The sequence below is a fragment of the Erinaceus europaeus genome, chromosome 9 (assembly GCF_950295315.1).
Source record: "Erinaceus europaeus chromosome 9, mEriEur2.1, whole genome shotgun sequence".
Classification (NCBI taxonomy): Eukaryota; Metazoa; Chordata; class Mammalia; order Eulipotyphla; family Erinaceidae; genus Erinaceus; species Erinaceus europaeus.
Window position 1 is genome coordinate 68890243 of NC_080170.1, and position 25488 is coordinate 68915730.

Sequence of the window (25488 nt, forward strand, 5' to 3'; positions counted from 1 at the left end):
TTCTCATAACAAACCCTAGAATTAAGTGGTATAATTTTTTATGTTTCTTATTTTGTTTGATAGGATAAAGATAAGTTTATAGGAGAGTGGAAATAGGGAAAGAACAGGAGAAACACCTGCAGCATTGCTTCACTGCTTGTAAATCTTCCCTTTTCAGGTAGCAACAATGTCACTGCACTTGATAATACATGCACACTAACAGGTGCACCACCAGTAAGCGCCAAATCAAATATTCAAAATATTAAAAGAGAATAGCAGCTGAGACATCTGGGGTGTGGCCATGGAGTAACTGTGACTGAAAAATCATGCTCTGAAACAACCAGATAAAAGGACAAGAAGAAGGAGGAGGAGGAGGAGCAGGAGGAGGAGGAGAAGGAGGAGCAGGAGGAGGAGGAGGAGAAGGGAGAAGAGGAGGAGGAGGGGGAGGAGGAGAAGGAAGAGATGGAGGAGGAGGAAGAGGAGGAGGAGAAGGAGAAGGACAAGAAGAAGAAGAAGAAAGAATATTACAACATTGCATTAACAAGGGGTTTGGAGAAAATCAAGGAGACAAAAGTGTGTATACTGTACAGAATTGGGGGGGTGGCCCCGCATAAATATGTTGAGCTAGGAACTGACACTTGGAAGCTGACACTATTCTGAATCACAGGGAAGAACTCACAGAACTAGTCTAATTAGCAGAGGACAGCAGGTTACTCAACAGAATCAAAAGCTGTGGGCCAGGAGTCGGGCTGTAGCACAGCAGGTTAAGCGCAGGTGGCGCAAAGCACAAGGACTGGCATAAGGATCCCGGTTCGAACCCCGGCTCCCCACCTGCAGGGGAGTTGCTTCACAGGCGGTGTAGCAGGTGTGCAGGTGTCTATCTTTCTCTCCTCCTCTCTGTCTTCCCCTCCTCTCTCCATTTGTCTCTGTCCTATCCAACAACGACAACAACAATAATAACTACAACAATAAAACAACAAGGGCAACAAAAAGGAATAAATAAATAAAATAAATAATAAAAAAGCTGTGTACCTATTCGAATATATGGTGGAAATGGGCTATGAGAGCCCAAAATAAAGTCTGGAACAAGGGAATAAAAACTCACTGCCTAAAACAACACAAATGACTATGATAGATGCTCAACCCACAAAGACATAATGAAAAAAAAGAGAAACAGAGTCATCTGCAGGCTAAACAGCAAATACCACATTTAAGCAAAACATCAACAAAAAGATTTGGAAAAAAATGTCTGAGTTTGATCTCAGAAAACAGTATTAAGAAAGTTCAAGATATGTGTCCAGGTGATGGTGGAGCACCCATGATATAGTGCTCAAGGACCCACGTTTATGCCCCTGGTACCCACCTGCAGGGGGAAAGCTTCAAAAATGATAAAGCAGGGCTGCAGGTGTCTCTCCATCTCTCTCCTCTATCACCCCTTTCCCTCTCAACTTCTGGCTGTCTCTGTCCAATAAATAAATGAAAGTAATCAAATTTTTAAAAATAAATAAATAGACTCCAAGCATAACATATAAACACAAATACATAATCTTAGGGAACATTTCATGAAAGAGCTATAAAATTTACAGAGAAAAGCAAAAGTACACAATAGTCTGCAGTAAGTACCCCTCAACACTTCATCTGTACTATTTCAGTCTTTACTTCCATAATTATTCAATAATTTGTTTGGCTTTGTATGCTCACTCTCTTTTCAGCCACCAGGTTCCAGATGCCAGCAGGATGCCGACCAGAATCCCCTGGACAGAGGACGCTACCAATGAGTACTGGAGCTCTGCTTCCCCAAAAACCCATCCTAATAAGGAAAGAGAGAGGCAGGCTGGGAGTATGGATCAACCAGTCAACGCCCATGTTCAGTGGGGAAGCAATTATAGGAGCCAGACCTCCCACCTTCTGCAACCCACAATGACCTTGGGTCCATACTACCAGAGGGATAAAGAATAGGAAAGCTATTAGGGGAGGGGATGGGATATAGAGATCTGGCAGTGGGAATTGTGTGGTGTTGTACCCCTCCTACCCTATGGTTTTGTTAATGTCTCCTTTAAAAATAAGTAAATAAAAAATAAAATAAAACATAAAAAAGAAAGAGTGACTAGACTACTTGAGGAGGAGGGGGCGGGAGAAAGGAACAGAAATCATATTCAAAGAAATCACAATAAAAATTGATCAAACACAGACAACATTCAAAACATAGATACATATCCAGGAACCTGTACAAATATCATGTTTCTAAGTCCAAAATGCTCTAAGACATATTATAGTAATATTATCAAAAAATTAAGACAAAGAAAAACATTATGGGGAGGAAGGTAGTGATGCACCTAGTTGAGCACTCACACTACAGTGCATAAGATCCCAGGTGCAAGCTGCTGGTGCCCACCTATGGGGGGAAGCTTCACGAGTTGTGAAGCAGGGCTGCAAGTGTCTCTGTGACACTATATATCTATATATCCCCCCTTCCTTCTCAATTTCCATCTCTACCCAATAATAAAGATTTAAAAAAAACATAAAAGAAAAAAGAAGAAAAACTTTACAGGCTGCTATGGAAAGGAAGAAAGTGACATACAGGGCTATCTGACTTTCTTAGATTTCTCATCACAAACCCTAGAATTAAGTAGGATAGTTTTTTATGTTTCTTATTTTGATTGATAGGTCAAAGATAAGTTGATAGGAGAGTGGAAATAGGGAAAGAACAGTAGAAACACCAGCAGCACTGCTTCACTGCTTGTGAATCTTCCCTTTTCAGGTAGCAACAATGTCACTGCACTTGATAATACATGCACTCTAACAGGTGCATCACCATTCAGCCCCAAATCAAATATTCAAAATACTAAAAGAGAATAGCTGAGTCATCTGGGGTGTGGCCATGGAGTAACTGTGACTGAAAAATCATGCTCTGAAACAACCAGATAAAAGGAGAAGAAGAAGACGAAGAGGAGGAGGAGGAGGAGGAGGAGGAGGAAGAAATATTACAACATTGCATTAACAAGGGGTTTGGAGAAAATCAAGGAGACAAAAGTGTGTATACTGTACAGAATTGGGGAGGGAGGCCCTGCATAAACACTTTGAGCTAGGAACTGACACTTGGAAGCTGGCACTATTCTGAGTCACAGGGAAGAACTCACTGGACTAGTCCAAGTTGCAGAGGACAGTAGGTTACTCACCAGAATAAAAAGCTGTGTACCTATTCATATGGTGGAAATGGGCTATGAGAGCCCAAGATAAAATATGGAACAAGGCAATAAAAACTCACTTTCTAAAACCACACAAGTGACTATGATAGATGCTCAACCCACAAAGACATAATCAAAAAAAGAGAAACAGCGTTATCTGCTGGGTAAACAGCAAATGCCACATTTAAGCAAAACATGGACAAAAAGATTTGAAAAAAATGTCTGAGTTAGATCTCAGAAAACACTATTAAGGCAATCCAAGACTTGGGGCTGGGTGGTGGTACACCTGGTGGAGCGCACATGATACAGTGCTCAAGGACCCAAGTTCAAGCCCCTGGTCCCTACCTGCAGGGGGAAAGCTTCACAAATGGTGAAGCAGGGTTGCAGGTGTTTCTCTGTCTCTCTCCCTCTCTATCACCACTTTCCCTCTCAATTACTGGCTGTCTCTATTCAATAAATAAATAAATAAAAGTAATAAAATTAAAAAAAATAAATAAGTGGACTCCAAGCATCACATATAAACACAAATACACAATCTTAGAGAACATTTCATGAAAGAGCTACAAAATTTACAGAGAAAACTTTGAATAGAGTTACATGACGTGAAGAATGTTCTAGAGGGCTTTAGGGATTACACAGGATACCTAGGAAATAGAATAATTTTTAGGAAGAGAATATCCAGGTTAAAAGATAAAATCACCACACTCTCTTAGTGCAAGCATTTTGTAGAGGAAAGTCTTATGAAAAATGAAGAAATTCTGTATTAAGCAGTGGACTCCATCAGAAAAAAAAAGCCAAAGTTACTAGAATATCTAAAGATGAAAAGAAGAAAGGAGCAGAGATCATGTACAAAGAAGTCAGAGCAGTAATTTTGCAAAGCTGAGAAATACTAAAAATATAAACATAAGTGGAAGCTCAGTAAACACACAGGACTTTTAATTTAAAATGACCTCACCAGGACACAACACTGAAAAATGAACCAAAAGCAAAGACTAAGAAAAGCTAATGCAGGCCACAAGAGGAAAAAAGAATTTGACATACAAAGGCAGAACCCCCATATTTCTCGCCACAAACATTAGGAATAAGAGAATGGAATGACATTCACTGTACTAAAAGATAAAGATCACCAGCCACAAATACTCTACCATGCTAAATTAGTTTTCATTATAGAGGAAAAATTAAAACTGTCCCAAACATGCAGAAACAAATCTTGACTGTAAGAATTATGAAAAAGAGTCCTACAGAAAAAAAAAAAAAAAAAAAAAAAAACTTCAACTCTAAATGAGTTCATCAGTGGTAGAATAGAATTGGAAACACAAACAACTGCCACAAAAGAAGCACAGGCATTGGAAAAAGGAGGAAAAAATGGACAGAGCAATATGATCAATAAAATAAATAAGTAAATAAATGGGAAAAATGGCCACCAGGAGCAGTGAATTCATAATGTAAGTGATAACCCTAGAGGTAAAAAAAAAAAGAAAGAGAAAAATAAAGAAATAAAGAGGAAAAGAAAGAAAGAGAGAGAAGAAAAAAGGGGGGAGGGATTCTGATACATTGTTGGTGGGAATGCAAACTGGTGCATCCCCTGTGGAAGACTGTATGGTTAGTCCTTAAGCAAACCCAAACATTTTAACCCAACAATACCACTCTTTTGAATGATCCAAAGGACATGCAAACACTAACTTGAAGGGACATATGCTCCCCTATGTTCATAATTGTATTATTCACAGCAGCGAAAGTGGAAACAGCCTAAATTCCATCAACAAATGACTGGATAAAGAACTTATGGGATGAGTCATGACATCATCTCTCCAGACAATAACTTGGATCCACGTGCATATCAGATGTCAAGCTCAGGGAAAAAAGAAAAAAGAAAAAAACAAATGAGTAGTCATGAGCCCTTCAGAATGTAACTAAAACAGGTCTACTAACTATCTACAAAATGGAGAGCCCCCAATCTTCATCTGTACTATTACAGCCTTAAGGTTTATGATTGGTCAACAATTTGTTCTGCTTTATAGCTTAACTCTTTTTCAGCAACCAGGTTCCAGATGTTATCATGATGCCAATTGGAATTCCTTTGGCAGACGACTCTACTGATGTGTCCTGGAGACCTCTTTCCCCAGAATCGTCCTATCAACACCCAAACCCATGTTCTGTGGGGAAGCAATTACAGAAGTCAGACCTTCCACCTTCTGCACCCCATAATGACCCTGGGTCCATACTCCCAGAGGGATAAAGAATAGGAAAGCCATCAGGGGAGGGGATGGGATACAGAGTTCTGATGGTGGGAATTGTGTGGAGTTGCACCTCTCTTATCTTATTGTTTTGTCAGTGTTTCCTTTTTATAAATAAAATTTTTAAAAAGAAGTTATGGGGTAAGGTAGGTGTAGGGTGGACAGCATAATGGTTATGCAAACATAATTCTCATGCCTGAGGGTCCAAAGTCACAGGTTCAATCTCCTGTACCACCATAAGCCAGAGCTGAGCTAGTAAAAAAGGGGAAAAAATCTAGTAAAAAAGAAAAAAAAAAAGAAAGGAAAAGAACAAACGTGGGGGCCAGGAGGTGGTGCACATAGTACAAAAAAAAGGACTCACACAAGGATCCAGTTCAAGTGCCTGACTAGCCACCTGCTGGGGGTGGGGGGGTCAGTTCACAAGCAAGTGAAGTAAGTCTTCAGGTGTCTCTGTGTCTCTCTCCCTCTCTATCCCTCTCTCTCCCTCTCTATTTCGTATCCAATAAAATTTTTTAAAAAGGCCTCCAGGAGCAGTGGATTTGAGCTCCAACAACAAACCTGGACACAAAAGTAAAGATGCATAAAAGAAAAGAGGATGAGGAGGAAGAGAAGTAGTAGCAGCAGCAGTAGTCGTAGCTGTTGTTGTTCTCATACAATATATACTTCATGGAATACCGCCCTAAAATCAACAATATGATATTGTGTCCCTTGGGACAAAATTGATGGAACTGGATGTCACTATGCTTAGCAATATGAGCAGAGATGAAAGATAATTACTGGATGGCTTCACATGTGCAATCTAGAGAACAAATACATATCAACTCACAAATAAAATCCAGAAGTAAGCAAAAGTGTCTCTAAGACTCTGAGAACTATGATGACTATCTGACTCTCCTGGGGAGACCGGGTCACAGAACTTTGGTGGTGGGTGCAATATGAAACTATATCCTGTAATGTTATAATCCTGTAACCATTATTCATCATAATTAAAATTGGTTGCCTCAGTTAAAAAACCCAGACCTTTCACCTTCTGTACCCTATAAAAATTTTTGGTCCATACATAACCCCAGAGGTATAAATGGTAAGAAAATATAACCAAAGGTCTCTGAACTCCAATTCCATTAGGTGCTGGAGAGAGAGAGAAAGAGAGAGAGAGAGGGAGAGAAGGAAAGACACTTGGAAGTAGTAGGTGTGACATAGAAAGATAAAGCTGGATCATATTAAAAATAGGAAAAAATATATAAATATAAATAGACAGAAATAACAGCCCATTGACATGGAACTCTTGTGGTGGGAAAGGTGTATAATTTAACACCTATTATCTTGGAATTTTGTAAATCAATATCAAATCATTAATATTCTTAAAAGAATATAGACATAATACACATTTGTATTCACATATATAGTATAATATAAACGGACGAATAGTCCCTAAAGGAATAATGGGATGTCAAAAATAAATAAATAAATAAATAAATAAATAAAAGGTAAAGAACCCATCACCTAAATTTTCATTATCATGCACTGAGTATCTAATACCCTCTCTACCCCCCTCATTTCTTCCTTTCCCAGAGAACTGTGCTTTTGTGTAATACTCCACACCCAGTTCAAGCTGCATCGTGAATTTTCCCTATTTGTACTTGGTTCTGAAATTAAATCTATAAGTTTAGGGAGTGGTGTGCAGACACCTATTACAAGGTCATATGAACTGTACTTATATTTCAACAACTGTCCTGTAAACCATAATCTTCCCAGTAAAATAATTTATGAAGGAAGGACAGGATATTGTGAGGCAGGGAGGTTCAAGCCAACTGCCAGATGGTCTCAGCTATTTGTGAGATATGACATTGAAAAACATGAACTAAATTATAGAAGCCAGACCTTCCACTTTCAGCACCCCAGAATGTCCTTTGGTCCATGCTACCAGTGGGATAAAGAATAGTAAAGCTACCAGCGGAAGGGAATTCTAGTGGTGGGAATTGTGTGGGGTTGCACCCCTCTTTCCTATGGCTTTTGTCAGTGTTTCCTTTTTATAAATAAAAACTATTAAAAAATAGGGAAGCTTCTAATGGAGGGGATGGGATACAGAAATCTGGTGGTGGGAAGTGTATGGAATTGTGCCCCTGTTATTATACAGTCTTGTTAATCATTACTAAACCAATAATAAAAATTTTAAAAATCCCCCAGAAAGGCAGTATACACATGAAAAAAAGAAATAAAAACATGAACTTATAAAGGTGGAGTGTTCATACTGCCTCTCTTATCCTATGGCTTTTGTCAGTGTTTCCTTTTTATAAATAAAAATTATAAAAAGAAAAAATCTTTATGGGTTTCCTGCTAAAATAAAATTTAAAATACTCAAAAAATGAAAGAATGATATAAGTTATCTGGGTAGGGAGAACACAAAACTTTGGTGATGGGTGCAGTGTGACATTACACTCCTATATTCTATAATCTTATAACAGTCTAAATCATTAAATCACTAATTTTTTGACGTGAGGAATTTTTATGAATAGTTTCCATGCCACTAAGTGAAAAAGTATGCAACCAAACAGCATGTTCAGTATAATCACATTTTTGAATTAAATAGGTATGTGAAAGAATTGGAGATATATATATATATATAGGTTATCTATGTTGAAGATCGAGGTAGATTTTATTTTAATTTGCTTAATACTGTTTTTCAATTGCATTATCTTTTTTTTGTCTTTTATTTTTTCTTTCTACATCATCTTTTCAGACTGTGTCCAGAGACTTCACGTGTGGGATGACAACCCTTCAGCTTCATTACTTGGGTGAGACCTTTCCTTTCATAGTATACTCTAATTTCATCTCAGGTGGTTCACTTTCTAACAAAGTCCCAAAAGCTAGATATACACCAGTTTCTGTGAGAGAGAGCATATGTTCACACGTATCCATAAACTACTGCAAAATATATACCTGAGTAATGAAGCTGAAGGGTTGTCATTCCACACGTGAAGTCACTGGACACAGTCTGAGGTGAAGCATGTTGAGGTGGCAATCGTTGCATTGGTTAGGTTGTGACTGGTGGATGCAATATTATTTGGTATGGATTGGGAGAGGCATATGGGAAAGTGGGCCCTATCCAAGGGTTCCAGGACTGGGGGAAGTAGGGGCTCTATAGTGGAGATGTGAGGTTCCTGCTGTCTTAGTGTTCAAAAAGACAATCGATAGTTAATGTTATCATCACATTATTTGGTAATTGGGTTAACTTTGAAAAGTCCTTTTGTTATGGTTTGCTGTTCATTATCCAGTATCTTGTATATAGCTGTGCTATTGGATGCTTCTAATCTACTTGGTCTAGGCTTTTGAGAGAGTCCGCATATCAAATACACTTTCTAACAATGTCCCATAACCTAGATATACACCAGTTTCTGTGAGAGAGAGCTTATGTTCACACGTATCCATAAACTATTGCAAAATATATACCTGAAAGCAGAAGTACACTAGCGTTTGCAGTGAGTACCTCCCTAACACTTCCTCTCCACTATTCCAAGCTTTGGGTCCATGATTGCTCAACAATTTGTTTGGCTTCGTATGTTAACTCTCTTTTCATTCACCAGGTTCCAGATGCCATCAGGATGCTGGCAAGGCTTCCCTGGATTGAAGACCCCACCAATTTGTCCTGGAGCTCCGCTTCCCCAGAGACACACCCTACTAGGGAAAGAGAGAGGAAGACTGGGAGTATGGACCGACCAGTCAACGCCCATGTTCAGCGGGGAAGCAATTACAGAAGCCAGACCTTCTACCTTCTGCAACCCACAATGACCCTGGGTTCATGCTCCCAGAAGGATAGAGAATGGGAACGCTATCAGGGGAGGGGGTGGGATATAGAGATTGGGTGGTGGGAATTGTGTGGAGTTGTACCCCTCCTACCCTGTGGTTTTGTTAATTAATCCTTTCTTTAAAAAAAAAAAAACATGAATTTATAAAGAGAGTACATTCATACTGCCTCTCTTATCCTATGGTTTTTGTCAGTGTTTCCTTCTTATAAATAAAAATTATAGAAAGAAAAATCTTTCTTGCTTTCCTCTTAAAAATAAAATTTCTGCTTGCAAGAATCCCACCTGACCCAACAAGACAAACAGACAAATTGAAAGGATGGAAAACTATCATGCAGGATAATGGACCATAAAAAAAGGCAGGAACAGCTATACTCATCTCTGACACCATAGACTTTAAATTAAATAAAGTAATAAAAGATAGGCAAGGACATTACATAATTATTAGAGGATCAGTCAACCAAGAAGATTTAACAATTATTAATATCTATCTACCCAATGAGGAACCATCTAAGTATATCAAACATTACTGAAAGAACTACAAACATACATCAATACAATAATAGTGGGATACTTTAAAACGCCACTCTGACACTTAGATCAACAAAGCAAAGAATCAACAAAGAAACAAGAAAATTCAATGAAGAGATAGACGGACTAGACCTCTGGACATTTTCAGAGTTCTTCACCCCCCAAAAGAGGAATATACCTTCTTTTAAAATCTGCACAGCACATCCTCAAGGATAGACCACAAGTCAGGCCACAAAAATAGTATCAACAAATTCAAGAGCATTGAAATCATCCCAATTATCTTCTCAGACCACAGTGGAGTAAAACTAACATTCAACAACAAACTGAAAATTACTAAAAGTCACAGATTTTGAAAACTCAACAACATGCTGCTTAAGAACCACTGGGTCAGAGAGGCACTCAAGCAAGAAATTCAAATGTTCCTGGAAACAAATGAAAATAAAGACACAAGCTATGAAAATCTTTGGGGCACAGCTAAAGCAGTATTGAAAGAGAAACTCATAGCCATACAATCACATATTAAAGAATAAGAAAAAGCTCAAATAAATGACCTTACTGCACACCTTAAGGTGCAGTAAGCGGGAGAGGAACAAAAGAACCCTAAAGCAACCAGCAGAACGGAAATAACTAAAATTAGAGCAGAAATAAACAACATCGAAAATAAGAGAATTGTACAAAAGATCAATGAAGCCAAATATTGGTTCTTTGAAAAAATTAACAAGATTGAAAACCCCAAGACAGACCACAAATAAATAAATAGAATTGTAAACAATAGAGGAGATATCACAAATAACATCACAGAAATTCAGAAAATTATGTGAAACTTCAATGAAGAAATATATGCCACCAAGCTAGAGAATCTGGATGAAATGGGAGAATTCCTAGAAACATATGTCCTTTCAAATCTTATAACCTTCTAAATCATTAAATCACTAATTTAAAAAAATACATAGATGAAAGAAAAAAAAAACAGTTTTTCTCAAATAAACCTGAACTTACCACAATGGGTGAATATGCAGTATACACATGAAAAAAAAAAAAAGAAAGAAGAAATGAATTTATAAAGAGGGAGTATTCAAACTGTCTCTTTTATCCTATGGTTTTTGTCAGTGTTTCCTTTTTATAAATAAAAATTATAAAAAGAAAAAAACTTTATTGGTTTCCTGTTAAAATAAAATTTCAATTACTCAGAAAGAAAGAATTATGCAGGTTGTCTGGGAGGGAAGAACACAAAGCTTTGGTGATAGGAGCAGTGTGACATTACACTCCTATTTCCTATAATCTTATAACCTTCTAAATCATTAAATAACTAATTATTTAATAAAATACAAAGAGGAAAGAAAAAAACACCATTTCTCTCTGAAATAAAAGGGACCTTAGCACAATGGATGAAAAGGCAGTATACACATGAAAAAAAAAAAAACATGAACTGATAAAGAGGGAGTGTTCAAACTGCCTCTCTTATCCTATGGCTTTTGTCAGTGTTTCCTTTTTATATATAAAAATTAATTACACCTAATTCCTATAATCTTATAATCTAAAAAATACATAGATGAAAGAAAAAAACACCATTTCTCTGAACTAAAGCTAAATTTACCACAATGTGTGAATATGCATGAAAAAAAGAAAAGAAAAACATGAACTGATAAAGAGGGAGTGTTCAAACTGCCTCTATTTACCTATGGTGTTTGTGAGTGTTTCCTTTTTATAAATAAAAATTATTAAAAGAAAAAATATGTATTTGTTTTTTACTAAAATAAAATTTCAAGTACTCAAAAAAAAAGAATTATGCAGGTTATCTGGGTGGGCAGAGCACAAAACTTTGGTGATGGGTGCAGTGTGAAATTACACTCTTATATCCTATCTATATAACCTTCTAAATCTTATAACCTTCTAAATCATTAAATAACTATTTTTCAAAAAAATACATAGACAAAAGAAAAAACATCATTTCTCTCTGAAATAAAGTTGAAATTTCTGCAATGAGTGAATATGCAGTATTCATACTAATCATTAAATAACTATTTTAACAAAATCATTAAATAACTACTTTTTTAAAGAAAACACATAGATAAATTTAAAAAAAACAACTATTCTCTCTGACATAAAGCTGAACTGAACACAATGGGTGAATATGCAGTATACACATGAAAGAAAAAAAAAGAAAAAGAAAAGAAAAACATGAATTTATAAAGAGGGAGTGATCAGACTGTCTCTTATCCTATGGCTTTTGTCAGTGTTTCCTTTTTATAAATAAAAATTATAAAAAGAAAAATTTTTATTGCTTTCCTGTTAAAATAAAATTTCAAATATCCATAAAAAAAATTTATGCAGTTTATCTGGGTTGGGAGAGCACAAAGCTTTGGTGATGGGAGCAGTGTGGCATTACACTAATTTCTATAATCTTTATAATCTTCTAAATCATTAATAATTATTTAAAATATATAGAGATGAAAGAGAAAAACAACATTTCTCTCTGATATAAAGCTAAATTTACCACAGTGGTGAATAGGCAGTATACACATAAAAAAAGAAAGAAAAACATGAACTGATAAAGAGGGAGTGTTCAAACTGCCTCTCTTATCCTATGGTTTTTGTCAGTATTTTCTTTTTATAAATAAAAAATTATAAAAAGGAAAATCTTTATTGGTTTTATGTTTAAATAAAATTTCAAATATTCAAAAAACAAGAATTATGCAGGTTATCTGGTTGGGGAGAACACAAAGCTTTGGTGTTGGGAGCAGTTGCACTCCTATTTACTATAATCATATAACCTTCTAAATCATTAACTAATTCTTTTAAAAAATACATAGATGAGGAAGTGTTACCTTCTGCAACCCACAATGACCCTGGGTCCATGCTCCCAGAGGGATAGAGAATGGGAAAGCTATCAGGGGAGGGGGTGGGATATGGAGAATGGGTGGTGGGAATTGTGTGGAATTGTACCCCTCCTACCCTATGGTTTTGTTAATTAATACTTTCTTAAATAAAAAAAAATACATAGATGAAAGAAAAAAACACAAATTTCTCTCTGAAATAAAGCTAAATTTATCACAATAGGTGAATGTGCAGTATATATATGAAAAAAAGTAAATAAAACCATGAACTGAGAAAGAGGGAGTGTTCAAATTGCCTCTCTTAGCCTATGGCTTTTGTCAGTGTCTCCTTTATGTAAATAAAAAATACCAAAAGGAAAAAATCTTGATAAAACAATGATGCAGGCTATTTGAGTAGGCAGAACACAAAACTTTGGTGATGGGTGCAGTGTGACATTACACTCCTATATCCTATAATCATATCATTCTAAATCATTAAATAACTATTTTCTTTAAAAATATGTAGACAAAAGAAAAAACATCATTTCTCTCTGAAATAAAACTGAACTTACTACAATAGGTGAATATGCAGTACTCATACTTACTTATCATGAAATAACTATTTTTAATAAAATCATTAAGTAACTATTTTTTAGAAAATACATATATGAATGAAAAAAGACCATATGTCTCTGAAATAAAGTTGTACACCACAATGTGTGAATATGCAGTACAAATATGAAAACAGAAAAAGAAAAGAAAAACATAAACTTATAAAAGGCGTGTTAAAACTGCCTCTTTTACCTTATGATTTCTGTCACTCTTTCCTTTTTATAAATAAAAATTATAAAAAGAAAAAAAATATTGCTTTCCTGTTAAAATAAAATTTCAAATATTCAAAAAAAAGAATCATGCAGGTTATATGAGTGGGGAGGACACAAAACTGGTGATGGGTGCAGTGTGACATTATACTCCTATATTCTATAATCTTATAACTTTCTAAATCACTAAATAACTATTTTTTAAAACAAATACATATGCAAAAGAAAAAAAAAACACCATTTCTCTCTGAAATAAAGCTGAACTTACCACAATGGATGAATATGCAGTATTCATGTAAATTATTAGATAACTATATTTTAACTAAATCATTAAACAACTAATATTTTAGAAAATATACAGGTGAATGAAACAAATACCATATCTCTCTGAAATAAAGTTGAACTTACTACAGTGAGTAAAAAGGCAGTATTCACATAAAAAAAAGTAAGAAAGATAAGGAAAACATGAACTTATAAAGAGAGATGGTTCAAACTCCCTCTCTTACGCTGTGATTTTTGTCAGTTAAATAAAATAAAAATTACAAAAACAAAAAATCTTTATTGCTTTTCTGTTAAAATAAAATTTAAAATATCAAAAAAAAAGAATTGTGCAGGTTCTCTGGGTGGGGAGAACACCAATCTTTGGTCATGAGTGCAGTGTGGCATTACACTCCTGTATCCTATAATCTTATTACTTGCTAAATCATTAAATAACTATTTTTTAAAAAATTACATAAATGAAAGAAAAAACACAATTTCTCTCTGAAATAAAGTTGAACTTACCACAATAGGTGAATATTTAGTACACACATTTAAAAAAAAAGAAAATCTTGAACTTATAAAGAGGGAGTGTTCAAAGTCTTTTATCCTATGCCGTTTGTCAGTGATTCCTTTTTATAAATAATTATTAAAAAATAACCTTTATTGTTTTCTGTTAAAATAAATTTCAAATATTCAAAAACAAGAATTATGCAGGTAATGGATGGGGAGAATATAAAACTTTGGTGATGGGTGCCATGTGACAGTACAATTTTATATCCTATAATCTTATAACCTTCTAAATCATTAAATAACTATTTAAAAAAAAATACATAGATGAGGGAGTCGGACTGTATCTCAGTGGGTTAAGCGCAGGTGGCTCAAAGCATAAGGTCGGCATAAGGATCCTGGTTCGAGCCCCCGGCTCCCTACCTGCAGGGGAGTCCCTTCACAAGCGGTGAAGCAGGTCTGCAGGTGTCTATCTTTCTCTGCCCCTCTCTTTCTTCCTCTCCTCTCTCCATTTCTCTCTGTCCTATCTAACAATGACAACATCAATAACAATAATAACTACATCAACAATGAAAAACAACAAGGACAACAAAAGAGAAAATAAATAAAAAATACATAGATGAAAGAAAAAAAAACACCATTTATCTCTGAAATAAATCTGAACTTAACCACAATCGGTGAAAAGGCAGTATACACATGAAAAAAAAAAAAAAAAAAGAAAAACAAGAACTTATAAAGAGGGAGTGTTCAAACTGCCTCTCTTATCCTACGTATTTTGTCAGTGTTTACTTTTTATAAATAAAAATTATAAAAAGAAAAATCTTTATTGGTTTTCTGTAAAAATAAATTTCAAATACTCACAAAAAAGAATTATGCAGGTTATCTGGGTGGGGAGAACCCAAAACTTTGGTGATAGGTGCAGTGTGACATTACACTCTTGTATCCTATTATCTTTCAACCTTCTAAATCATTATATAACTAATTTTTAAAAAAATACATAGATGAAAGAAAAATAACACTACTTTGAAAGAAAGCTGAACTTACCAGAACTGGTGATGACTGCTGTGGCAGGACCCTGCACGCACCTAGGAGGACACAGAAGAACTATGAGGGAACTGGCAGTTCTGAACCTGTCAGTTGCTGGGGACACTGCTCAAGAACCCCTTAGTGAGCTTTCCCTGACTTGACACAAGTTAAGTGGAGGTCCTTGATTGGTTAACAGTGTGAACTCAGGTGCTGGTGGAGAAGGATCCATCCTCTCCTCTTGGTTGGAAAGAGGTTGGGCATAGTCTGTGGCTTTCTTGGAAAAACCAACCTACACCACCATCTAAGTCAAACTTCGATGAGTAAATACTGAAAACTGTGCTACACTTTATAGCAGTTGACCATGACTGTAGCCTTTTATTACAGACTGAATCCAACTACAGACCCATCTGATACTGATAGTCATCTCTTACAGAAACCACCATATTATCTTACACACACCCAGAGCAGAAAGAGTATAACAAAGATATTTTGACTGCAGTGATAGGTATCCACCTTGTTTGGAGGGCCTCCCATGAACCTTTCTAAAACCTTTCTAACCATTCTTGATTCAGTATCAGTTTATGACATTAGTAACTGAATCAAGTATGAATTAGCCAGGCTAAAAATACACAAAGGTAAAATGTCACCACACTTCTACTTAATTAACAGTCCTGATGTGATATGAGGGAGTGGGCCACATGAGTTATAATTTTTTTCTTAAAGTAGGAAACTGTTAAGGAAATGAGCTTGAGAGATGGAACCAAAGTACAGTGGAAAAAACACAACCTCAAGTCCCATGTGTGAACTGTGTGATCACCCGGAGCAGCTGAGTTAACAGTGGCTGGAAAGTACTTTGAAGAAAAGCTAACTGGCACCTTAGTAGCAACAGTGTTCAGAGAATCTGATGAACATACCTTTAGAGCAACAAATGTTTCCCATTGTCTGACACGATCAATCCTCTGCTCAGGTACCACCTCTCTCACCTGTCCCCAGTCGAAGCTCAGGATGACAGTTGGGATAGAAGGCTCGATGACATCATCACATTCCAGCCCTCCTGGAACTCCCAGAAGGCCTTCTCCACATCTCCTCCCAAGCCATCCCCCCACCTCTATCCTGACACTGTTTCCCTGCTCAGTGTGAAATCTTGTCTTAAACATTATTACTTTTTCTGACATATTACTTATTATTTATTTTTTGAAAACATGGCTTGATGCTGGTATGCTCGGTAAAGTGCACATATTGTCATTTGCAAGGATACAAGGTCAAGTCTCCAGTCCACATGTGAAGTAGAGGAGACTCACAAGTGGTAAAGTGCTGCAAGTGACTCTCTTTTCCTGGGGCATGGCCGTAGACTGAAAGATCATGCTCAGAAACAATCGAGTAACCAACCAAAACTCAACCATAATATTACAACATTGCAATCACAAGGTTTGAAGAAAATCATAAAGCTAAAGGAGTGTGTACTTCCTGAAAATGGGGAGTACAGATACAGTCTGAACCAGGCTGAAAGCTAATAATACTGTCAGCTCCACCCCAGTCAGCCATCAGAGACACTGCTGAGTTGCACAGTGAAGACTCTTAAGTCAGGCTCTGCAAAGCCCACTGTCTGACCTCCCCTCAAGGCACTGACAGCCTCAGCTACATCAGGTGCAGCTCCACAATCACACTCACATGGCAGGATGCTCAGGCCAAGGTCTCCTCCCATTGCTGCCCCTGCTCCAGAGACATTGGCAAGGCAAGGGGCACACCCCACCCCGGCAGAACTTTCCTCTCCTTCAGGCTGCCACTGCCTATTCCAGGTGTCTCTCTTTTTCCCCAACTATATCTACCCCCACCATGTCTCTTTTCTATATTAAATAAAAAAGAAAATGAAAAAAATGGCTACAGGAGTAGTCGGTTCACCATACAGGCACCAAGTCACTGATAACACTGTTGAGGAAGAAGGAGGAGGAGAGAAGGAGAAGCAAAAGGAGAAGACTGAGAAATAAAAATTTGGAGAACGGGCTGGGTGGTGGCGCACCTGGATGAGCAAACATATTACAATATGCAAGGACCCCGGTTCGAGCCCCCGGTCTCCACCTACAGGGGGAAAGCTCTGTTAGTAGTGAAGCAGTACTGCAGCTGTCTCTCTGTCCCTCTCCTTCTTCTATCCTCCCTCTGGATTTCTGGCTATCTCTATCCAATAAATAAAGATTTAAAAAATTGGAGAACAATGGTACATATGGAAATGACCTGCCCACAAAGTCTATGACCATACTTTCTTTTCTTTTTTTAAGTTATTTTTTATTTAATAAAGAATAAATTAACAAATCCACAGGTTAGGAGGGGTACAACTCCACACAATTCCCACCACCCAATCTCCATATCCCACCCCCTCCCCTGTTAGCTTTCCCATTCTCTATCCCTCTGGGAGCATGGACCCAGGGAATGACCATATTTCCATGTGTAAAGAATGAATGAAAGGAAACTTTTTAGATAAAATAGAGTTCCTTTATGTGTCTATAATATCCCTGCCATTTCTACTATCCTGAATCATCAGACATTTGTAGGCCAATTTAAAATTCATTCCAGGTGACATGGAAGGCAGCACTCATACAAATTTGGCTGCCAAGGCACCTAGTGTGGTTTATCCCAACAGATCACACATTTTTCCATGATGAGCACCTGAGTACAAAAATAGGCACACAGTCCAGTGGAACAGAATTGAAGGCCCAGAAATAAACCCCCATACTTATGGAACTTGAATCTTTAATAAGGGGGCCCAAAGTATAAAATGGAGAAAGAAAGTCCTCTTCAATAAATGGTGCTGGGAAAACTGGGCTGAAACATGCAGAAGAATGAAACAGAGACACTTTATCTCACAAAAAAAAAAAAAAAAAAAACTCCAGATGGATCAAGGACATGGATGTTAGACCAGAAACTATCAAATACTTAGAGGAAAACATTGGTGGAACACTTCCCCACCTAAACCTCAAGGACACCTTTGATGAAACAAACCAAATTGCAAGGAAGACTAAAGCAGAAACAAACTAATGGGACTATATCAAATTGAAAAGCTTCTGCACAGCCAAAGAAACTATCACACAAAGAGATACCTCACAGAATGGGAAAAAATCTTCACATGCCATACATCAAGAGACTAAAAATCAAAATATACAAAGAGGTCAGCAAATGTAGCAACAAAAAGCAAATGACCCCATCCAAAATTGGGCAGAAGATATGAACAGAACATTCACTACAGAAGAGATTCAAAAGGCTAACAAACACAAGAAAAATTGTTCCAGGTCAGTGACTGTCAGAGAAATGCAAATAAAGACAACAATGAGATATCCCCTTCTCATATTAGGGAGCTACTCTCTACCCTGACCCAGCTTTCTGGTCCTTTTCCCAGCCATGACATCATCTCCCCAGACAATAACTTGGATCCACTGGTGTATCAGATTTCAGGCTCAGGGGCAAAACGAAATAGGAAAAAAAAAAACTATCAACCAACAAACAAAAAAACTAGCATTACTGGGAGTCAGGCTATAGTGCAGTGGGCTAAGCGCAGGTGGCACAAAGCACAAAGATTGGCATAAGGATCCCGGTTCGAACCCCGGCTCCCCACCTGCATGGGAGTCGCTTCACAGGCAGTGAAGCAGGTCTGCAGGTGTCTATCTTTCTCTCCTCCTCTCTGCCTTCCCCTCCCTCTCTCCATTTCTATCTATCCTATCCAACAAAGACAACAACAATAATAGCTACAACAATAAAAAAAACAACAAGGGCAACAAAAGGGAATAAATAAAATAAATATTAAAAAAATTTTTAAAAACCTAGCATAACCACAGGCCCTTTAAAATTTAACTAAAATATGCCTACTAGCGATCTAAAAAAATGGAGGACCAGATACAACTCTTCATCTGCATTATTCTAGCCCTTAGGTCCATGATTGGACAACAATTTGTTTGGCTTTGTATGTTAACTCTCTATTCAGCCACCATGTTCCAGATGTTAGCATGCCAATCAGACTTCCCTGAACAGACAACCCCACCAATATGAACTGGAGCTCCACTTGCCCAGAGACATTCACCACTAGAGAATGAAAGAGACAGACTGGGCGTATGGATCCAACTGTCATGCCCATGTTCAATGGAGAAGCAATTACAGAAGCCAGACCTTCATGCTTCTGCATCCCACGATGATCTTGAGTCCATACTCCCAGAGGGTTAAAGAATAGGAAAACTATCAGAGGAGGGGATAGGATACACAGTTCCGGTGGTGGGAATTGTAGAAAGCTGCACCCCTCTTATCCTATGGTTTTGTCAATGTTTCCTTTTTACAAATAAAAAGCATTTTTTAAAGAAAAATAATAACAGAAAGGAAAACTCAAAGCAGGATTTGACTAAATTTGGAATAGGGCAGCAAAACAAAAACCCTGGGTTGAGGGTGAGAGTGGATGTTTGGCTTCATGGGGACACAGTCTTTTGGTGGTGGGCATGGCATTTATGTACACTCCCAATAATTTATAGTCATATAAATCACTATTTAAGTAATATGGGGGGAAACCTGATTGAATGTCTCAAACTTTTTAAAGCACAGACTGAGTATTTTTAATACATAGGCTGAGTCTTTGATATGTTGACTCTCTTAAAAGCTTAGACCAGTGAGAACAGAAGCAACCAGTGGCATGGTTATACAAAAATAATGTCAAACGACATAAATTATGCTATGTTGTGTATGGTACATTATATACTAACAAAGGGATTTTTTCAAAGTTAACTCAATTGCTAAGCATTGTGATTATAGCAGTAACTATGTATTGTCTTCTTAAACCCTAAGACAGCAGGAACCTCCCATTTCCTCTACAGAGCATATATTTCCCCAGTCCTGGAACCTCTAGGGTGGAGTTCACTTTCCTGCATGCTTCTATCAACTAAGACCAAATGATATTGAATCTGTGGATCCCAACCTAATCAATGCAACAAGTACCACCTTAGCATGCTTCACTTCAGACTGTTTCCAGAGACATCAGGTATGGAATGCCAACCCTTCAGCTTCATTGCTCTGGTGAGACCTTTCCTTTCATAGAATTCTCTAATTCCATTCCAGGTGGTTCACTTCCTTTCAAAGTCCCAAAACCTAAAAATAGACCAGGTCCTGTGAGACAGAGCATATGTTCACATGTATCCATAAATTAGGACAAAATATATCCCTGAAAGCAAAAATACACAATAGTCTGCCATGAGTCAGTATAAAGTTCCTAAAGAAATAGTGTCTACTTAGACTTAGATACCCTCCTCACCTACCTCCTATTACAGTTCTCTCACTTACTCACTCCAAAGCTCAAGGCAAGGACTGCAAAAGCTGAAGAAGGGAAAGAGACTGGCATACTTTAACGATGACTCTTTAGTCACTATCAGGCCATTCCATTGGCTGGGGCCCTAATTGGGGAGTCCTGAGATTCCCAAACAGACATTATAGGGCTAGACCTCATATAAATCCCTCTCTCCATTTACTGATCATCTCTATCAAAATAACAAAATAGACCCCTTTGTGTGACTCCATAGGACCTTGCCCTCAACTTGAATCAACAATGGTAGAGAATGCTCCATCCTCTGAAGGGAGGCTGGACAACATACTCTATGCTACACATGAGGAAGATGCATTGATATTGGAGCAGCTTGGATTGTTTCTATTGATGACCACAGAATGTGAGCTCAGATGTACAGGGATGCAGAGGTCACATAGGCTGAATATGGGCCCCAGATCACATCAAATAAATGGGGTTTATAGTCAACAATATGCCCCTTTCCCATATTTGGGAGGTGCTTTCTTCCCTGATCCAGCTTTCTGATCCTTTTTGCAGTCAAGTCATCATCTCCCCAGACAATAACTTAGATACACCTGCATATCAGATTACAGGCAGTGGGGGAGAGAAAGAAAAAAAAAAACTAGTATAGCCACAGGTTCTTTAGAATATAACCAAAATTGCCTACTAGCTATCCAAAAAAATGGAGACCCCCTCCCCCAACTCTTCATCTGCACTCTTTTAGAGTTTAAGTTCATGATGAGTCAACAATTTGTTTGGCTTTATATGTTAACTCTCTTTTCAGACACCAGGCTCCAGATGCTAGCTGGATAACAACCAGACTTCCCTGGACAGACAACCCCACCAGTGTGTCCTAGTGCCCCAATTCCCCAGAACCCCAACCCACTAGGGAAACAAAGAGGAAGGCTGCGAGTTTGGATTGACCTGTCAACACCCATGTTCAGTGGGAAGCAATTACAGAAGCCACACCTTCAAGCTTCTGCATCCCACAATGACCTTAGGTCCATACTCACAGAGGGTTAAAGAATAGGAAAGCTATCAAGGGAGAAGTTGGGATATGGGTTCTGGTGGTCAGAATTGTGTGGAGTTCTACCCCTGTTATCCTATGGTTTTGTCAGTGTTTCCTTTTTATAAATAAAATAAATAAATCATAAAATATTAAAAAGAAAACTCCCAGATTTATTGAAAATATATAATAAACTTGGCAGGCTACAAAAATCAATGGCATTCCTCTATGAAAACACAAATCCAGAAGATGGAAAGATACAAAAATCAATCCACGTCACCATAGCAGCAAAAACAATCAAATATTTGGGAATAAAGTTAGCAAAGGAGTGAAGGACTTATCCACTGAAAACTATAAATCATGCTTCAAGGAAATGGAAAAATATCCCTTGCTCATGGTCTGACAAGATTAACATCATCAAAATGATTATCCTCCCCAAAGCCATGTACAGATATAATGACATCCCCATCATGGTACCAGCAAACTTCTTTAAAAGAATAGAACAAATTATACAAAAAATTATTTGGAACCAAAAAGTCTCCAAGACTTCCCAAGCAGCCTTAAGACAAAAGAATAAGACTGGAAGCATTACACTACCTAACCTCAAGCTATAACACTGAACTATTGTAACCAAAACCCTCTGGTGCTGGAAACAAATCAGACACACAGACCAGTGGAATAAAATTGAAGACCCAGACCCAGAAATAAGGCTCCACATCTGTAGCCAACAAGTATTTTCCAAGTAGACTCAAACCATTAAATGGCAAAAGGAGAATCTCTTCAACAAATAGCACTGGGAAAGTTGAATTGAAACATGAAGTTGTACCATGCTCCAAAGTCAACTGCAACTGGATCAAGGACATGGATATTGGGCTAGAAATACATGGGAAAAAACATTAGCAGGACACTTCACAACTTATGCTTCATAAAAGCTTCCAAGGATTCAAATCCAACAGCAAAGAAAACAAAAGAAAAAAATAATCCAATGGAACTACATCAAACTGAAGAGCTCTGCAAAGCAAAGGGTACCACCACCCAAACAGAAGGGCATCCAATGGCATGGAAGAAGATCTTTACACAATGCACAAAATAAATAAATGAATAACCCACTTAGAGAATGGGACCAGGACATGAGCAGAAATTTCACTGAGGAAGAGATCCAGAGGGCCAACAGATATAATGAGAAGGTGCCCAAAGTCACTGTTCATTATAAAAATACAGGTAAAGACAATGAGTTACCACTTTATACACACGTGAGAATGACATTCATCAGAAAGGACAGAAATCACAAATGTTGGAAAGGATGTGGAGAAAAAGGAACATGATCCAAACACTGTAGAAAGCAATCTGAAGTCTTATCAGCACACTAGAAATGTACCAATTCCTCTCCTGAGTATTTGCCCAATGGAAACAGATTTACCTATCTGAATACTTATGTTCATAGCAGCACAATTTGTTAAGTATCAGGACCTGCAAGCAACCCATATGTCCAACATCAGATGAGTGGCTAAAAAAAATTTTGCATACACAGTTTAATTCTTTTTTTTCATTTTATTTAAGAAAGGATTAATTAACAAAACCATAGGGTAGGAGGGGTACAACTCCAAACAATAACTACCACCCAATCTCCATATCCCACCCCCTCCGCTGACAGCTTTCCCATTCTCTATCCCTCTGGGAGCATGGACCCAGGGTCATTGTGGGTTGCAGAAGGTAGAAGGTCTGGCTTCTGTAATTGCTTCCCTGCTAAACATGGGTGTTGACTGGTCAGTCCATACTCCCAGTCTGCCTCTTTCTTTCCCTAGTAGGGTGTGTCTCTGGGGAAGCTGAGCTCCAGGATACATTGTTAGGGTCTTCAATCCCGGGAAGCCTGGCCAGCATCCTGATGGCATCTGGAACCTGGTGACTGAAAAGAGAGTTAACATACGAAGCCAAACAAATTGTTGAGCAATCATGGACCCAAAGCTTGGAATAGTGGAGAGGAAGTATTAGGGAGGTACTCACTGCAAACTCTAGTGTACCTCTGCTTTCAGGTATATATTTTGCAGTAGTTTATGGGTACGTATGAACATATGCTCTCTCTCACAGAAACAGGTGTATATCTAGGTTTTGGTCAAAGTGTAATTCTAATCAGCTATTAAAAATGATGAATTAATATCTTTTTGCATCCTCCTGGATGAAACATGAGGACATCACGTTGAGTGAGATAAGCCAAAAAGATAAGGACTAATATCAAATGATCTTACTTACTAGTAGGACTTGGCACAAAGTGAAACATGAACTGGACATGGTGTGCTGCAACAAAGCAGAGGACCCTATGAGGGAAGGAGAGGGAGAATAAGGAGAAAACTTTGGGGGGCTAGTACCTGGCTATCCTCCACAGGTCCTCTAAGGTCAGGGACATTCAAGTAGAACAGCAGATCATGCCATTGATTCCATGGCCAGGCATTCTCCAAAGAGCCGGGCTTTTGTGTCTTTTTTAGTTTACGATACTTTTCTGACCAGCAGGGGTATTACTGAGGTTCAGTAGCAGTATTCCCAGCAACCATTCCCCCTCCTTTTCTTTTCTTTGGCTAGAAACAGAGATGAAGAGGGAGGAAGAGAGGGGAGAGAGAAGAGACTTCTGCAGCACTGACTTTGCTCATGAAGTTTCCCCTCCTGTGGGTGAAGACCAGAGATTGCAACCAAGGTGCCTGTGCTTGGTGATGTGTGGACTCTACCAAGTGGGCCACCACCTGCACTGCCCTACTTCCTCTTTCTGATAAAGAGTGAAACAGAGAGGCAGAGAGAGAAAGGAGGAGGGAGGAAAGAAAGAAAGAAAGAAAGGAAGGAAGGAAGGAAGGAAGGAAGGAAGAAAGAAAAAGAAAGGAAGGAAATGAGCATAGCACCAAAGCTTCCTCCATTATGGTTGGGACCAGGCACGAATCTGAGTTGAGCACGTGGCAAAGCAGCACACTATATAGATGACCAGTGCTGCCAAACCCTAACAAGAGAATTTAAAGCTGAGGGCCACTGAGCCATCTCAGACTGTTAGAGCACCAGCTCACAGGTCTGAGGCCCCAGAGATCCCTAGTTCAATCCCTAGTACTACCTTATGCCAGTGCTGAGCAGTGCTCTGGTATCTCTCTTCCTGTCTCATGATAAATAACTATGTTTTTCACTTTAAAAGAGAGAGTTTACAACTGCAAAGTGCCTTGAGCCTTTTGAGAGTCTGACAGGTCCTATGTCACCAGCATCTCTTGCAGTCAGAAGTGAAAGCTGTGTGGGGACCAGGGATGGGGAATGGGGTGCTATGCACAGAGCAGTGGGAAGCATGTGCAGTGATGGTGGACCTCACTAGAGGAGGACCTCCAGTCAGGAGACATACTTCCGGGGTGCTTGCTCTGTCCCATTTGGTTCCAAGAGCCATGAATAGGCTCTTTCTAGAAGCTTCCTCAATAAACAGGACTCCTGGCTGTGAAATACCATGACCCAGAGGCTGAGAGAACAGTGGAGGGAGGGTTCACTGCCTCTTTCTCACCACTTGCCTTCTACATCACAAGCCTGCAAAAGCAGCATTTGGGCAGTGGTGTCACACAAGTCACCAAGTACAATGACCTGGGTTTCTGGTCCTGGTCCCAAACTACAAGGGGGAAAACTTTGAGAGCAATAAGCAGTACTAGAAGTATCTCTCTCTCCCTCTCTCTCTCTCTCTCTCTCTCTCTCTCTCTCTCTCTATATATATATATATATATATATATATATATATATATATATCATCCCCCCCCCCAAAATTCTCTGTTTGTATAAAAGCAACAGCAAACATACAAAAACAGCATGGGTCTCCCTAATTTCACAAGGGAAACCAACACACACAGACCCAGGGTATTGCCTAAAGACCCTCAACATGTGTTCCTGTCCTTGAAAGTCCCTGCAAAACTAGATCATCTAGTGGAATCCATGAGACACCCACACATGTTGTCAACTGAAAGCACTCCCGACTCCCACTGCAGCCCAGTGACTTCT

At 38.2% G+C, this 25488-nt stretch overlaps 1 protein-coding gene and 1 long non-coding RNA gene across 6 annotated transcripts in view; one reads left to right on the forward strand and one right to left on the reverse strand.

Moving 5' to 3' along the window:
* The window catches only part of LOC132540436 (uncharacterized), a 53681-nt gene extending 37533 nt beyond the window's left edge, over positions 1–16148 (reverse strand). For all 5 annotated transcript variants that reach the window (XM_060198169.1, XM_060198170.1, XM_060198172.1 and 2 more), the window contains exons 1-2: positions 16084–16148; positions 15188–15228 (exon numbers count right to left, since the gene is read on the reverse strand). In XM_060198169.1, the coding sequence (XP_060054152.1) occupies positions 15188–15228; positions 16084–16108 (66 nt within the window). In that variant the 5' untranslated portion in view covers positions 16109–16148. The remainder of the gene's footprint in view (positions 1–15187; positions 15229–16083) is intronic.
* The window catches only part of LOC132540437 (uncharacterized), a 269980-nt gene that overhangs the window by 214585 nt on the left and 29907 nt on the right, over positions 1–25488 (forward strand). The gene's annotated exons all lie outside the window — the stretch shown is intronic.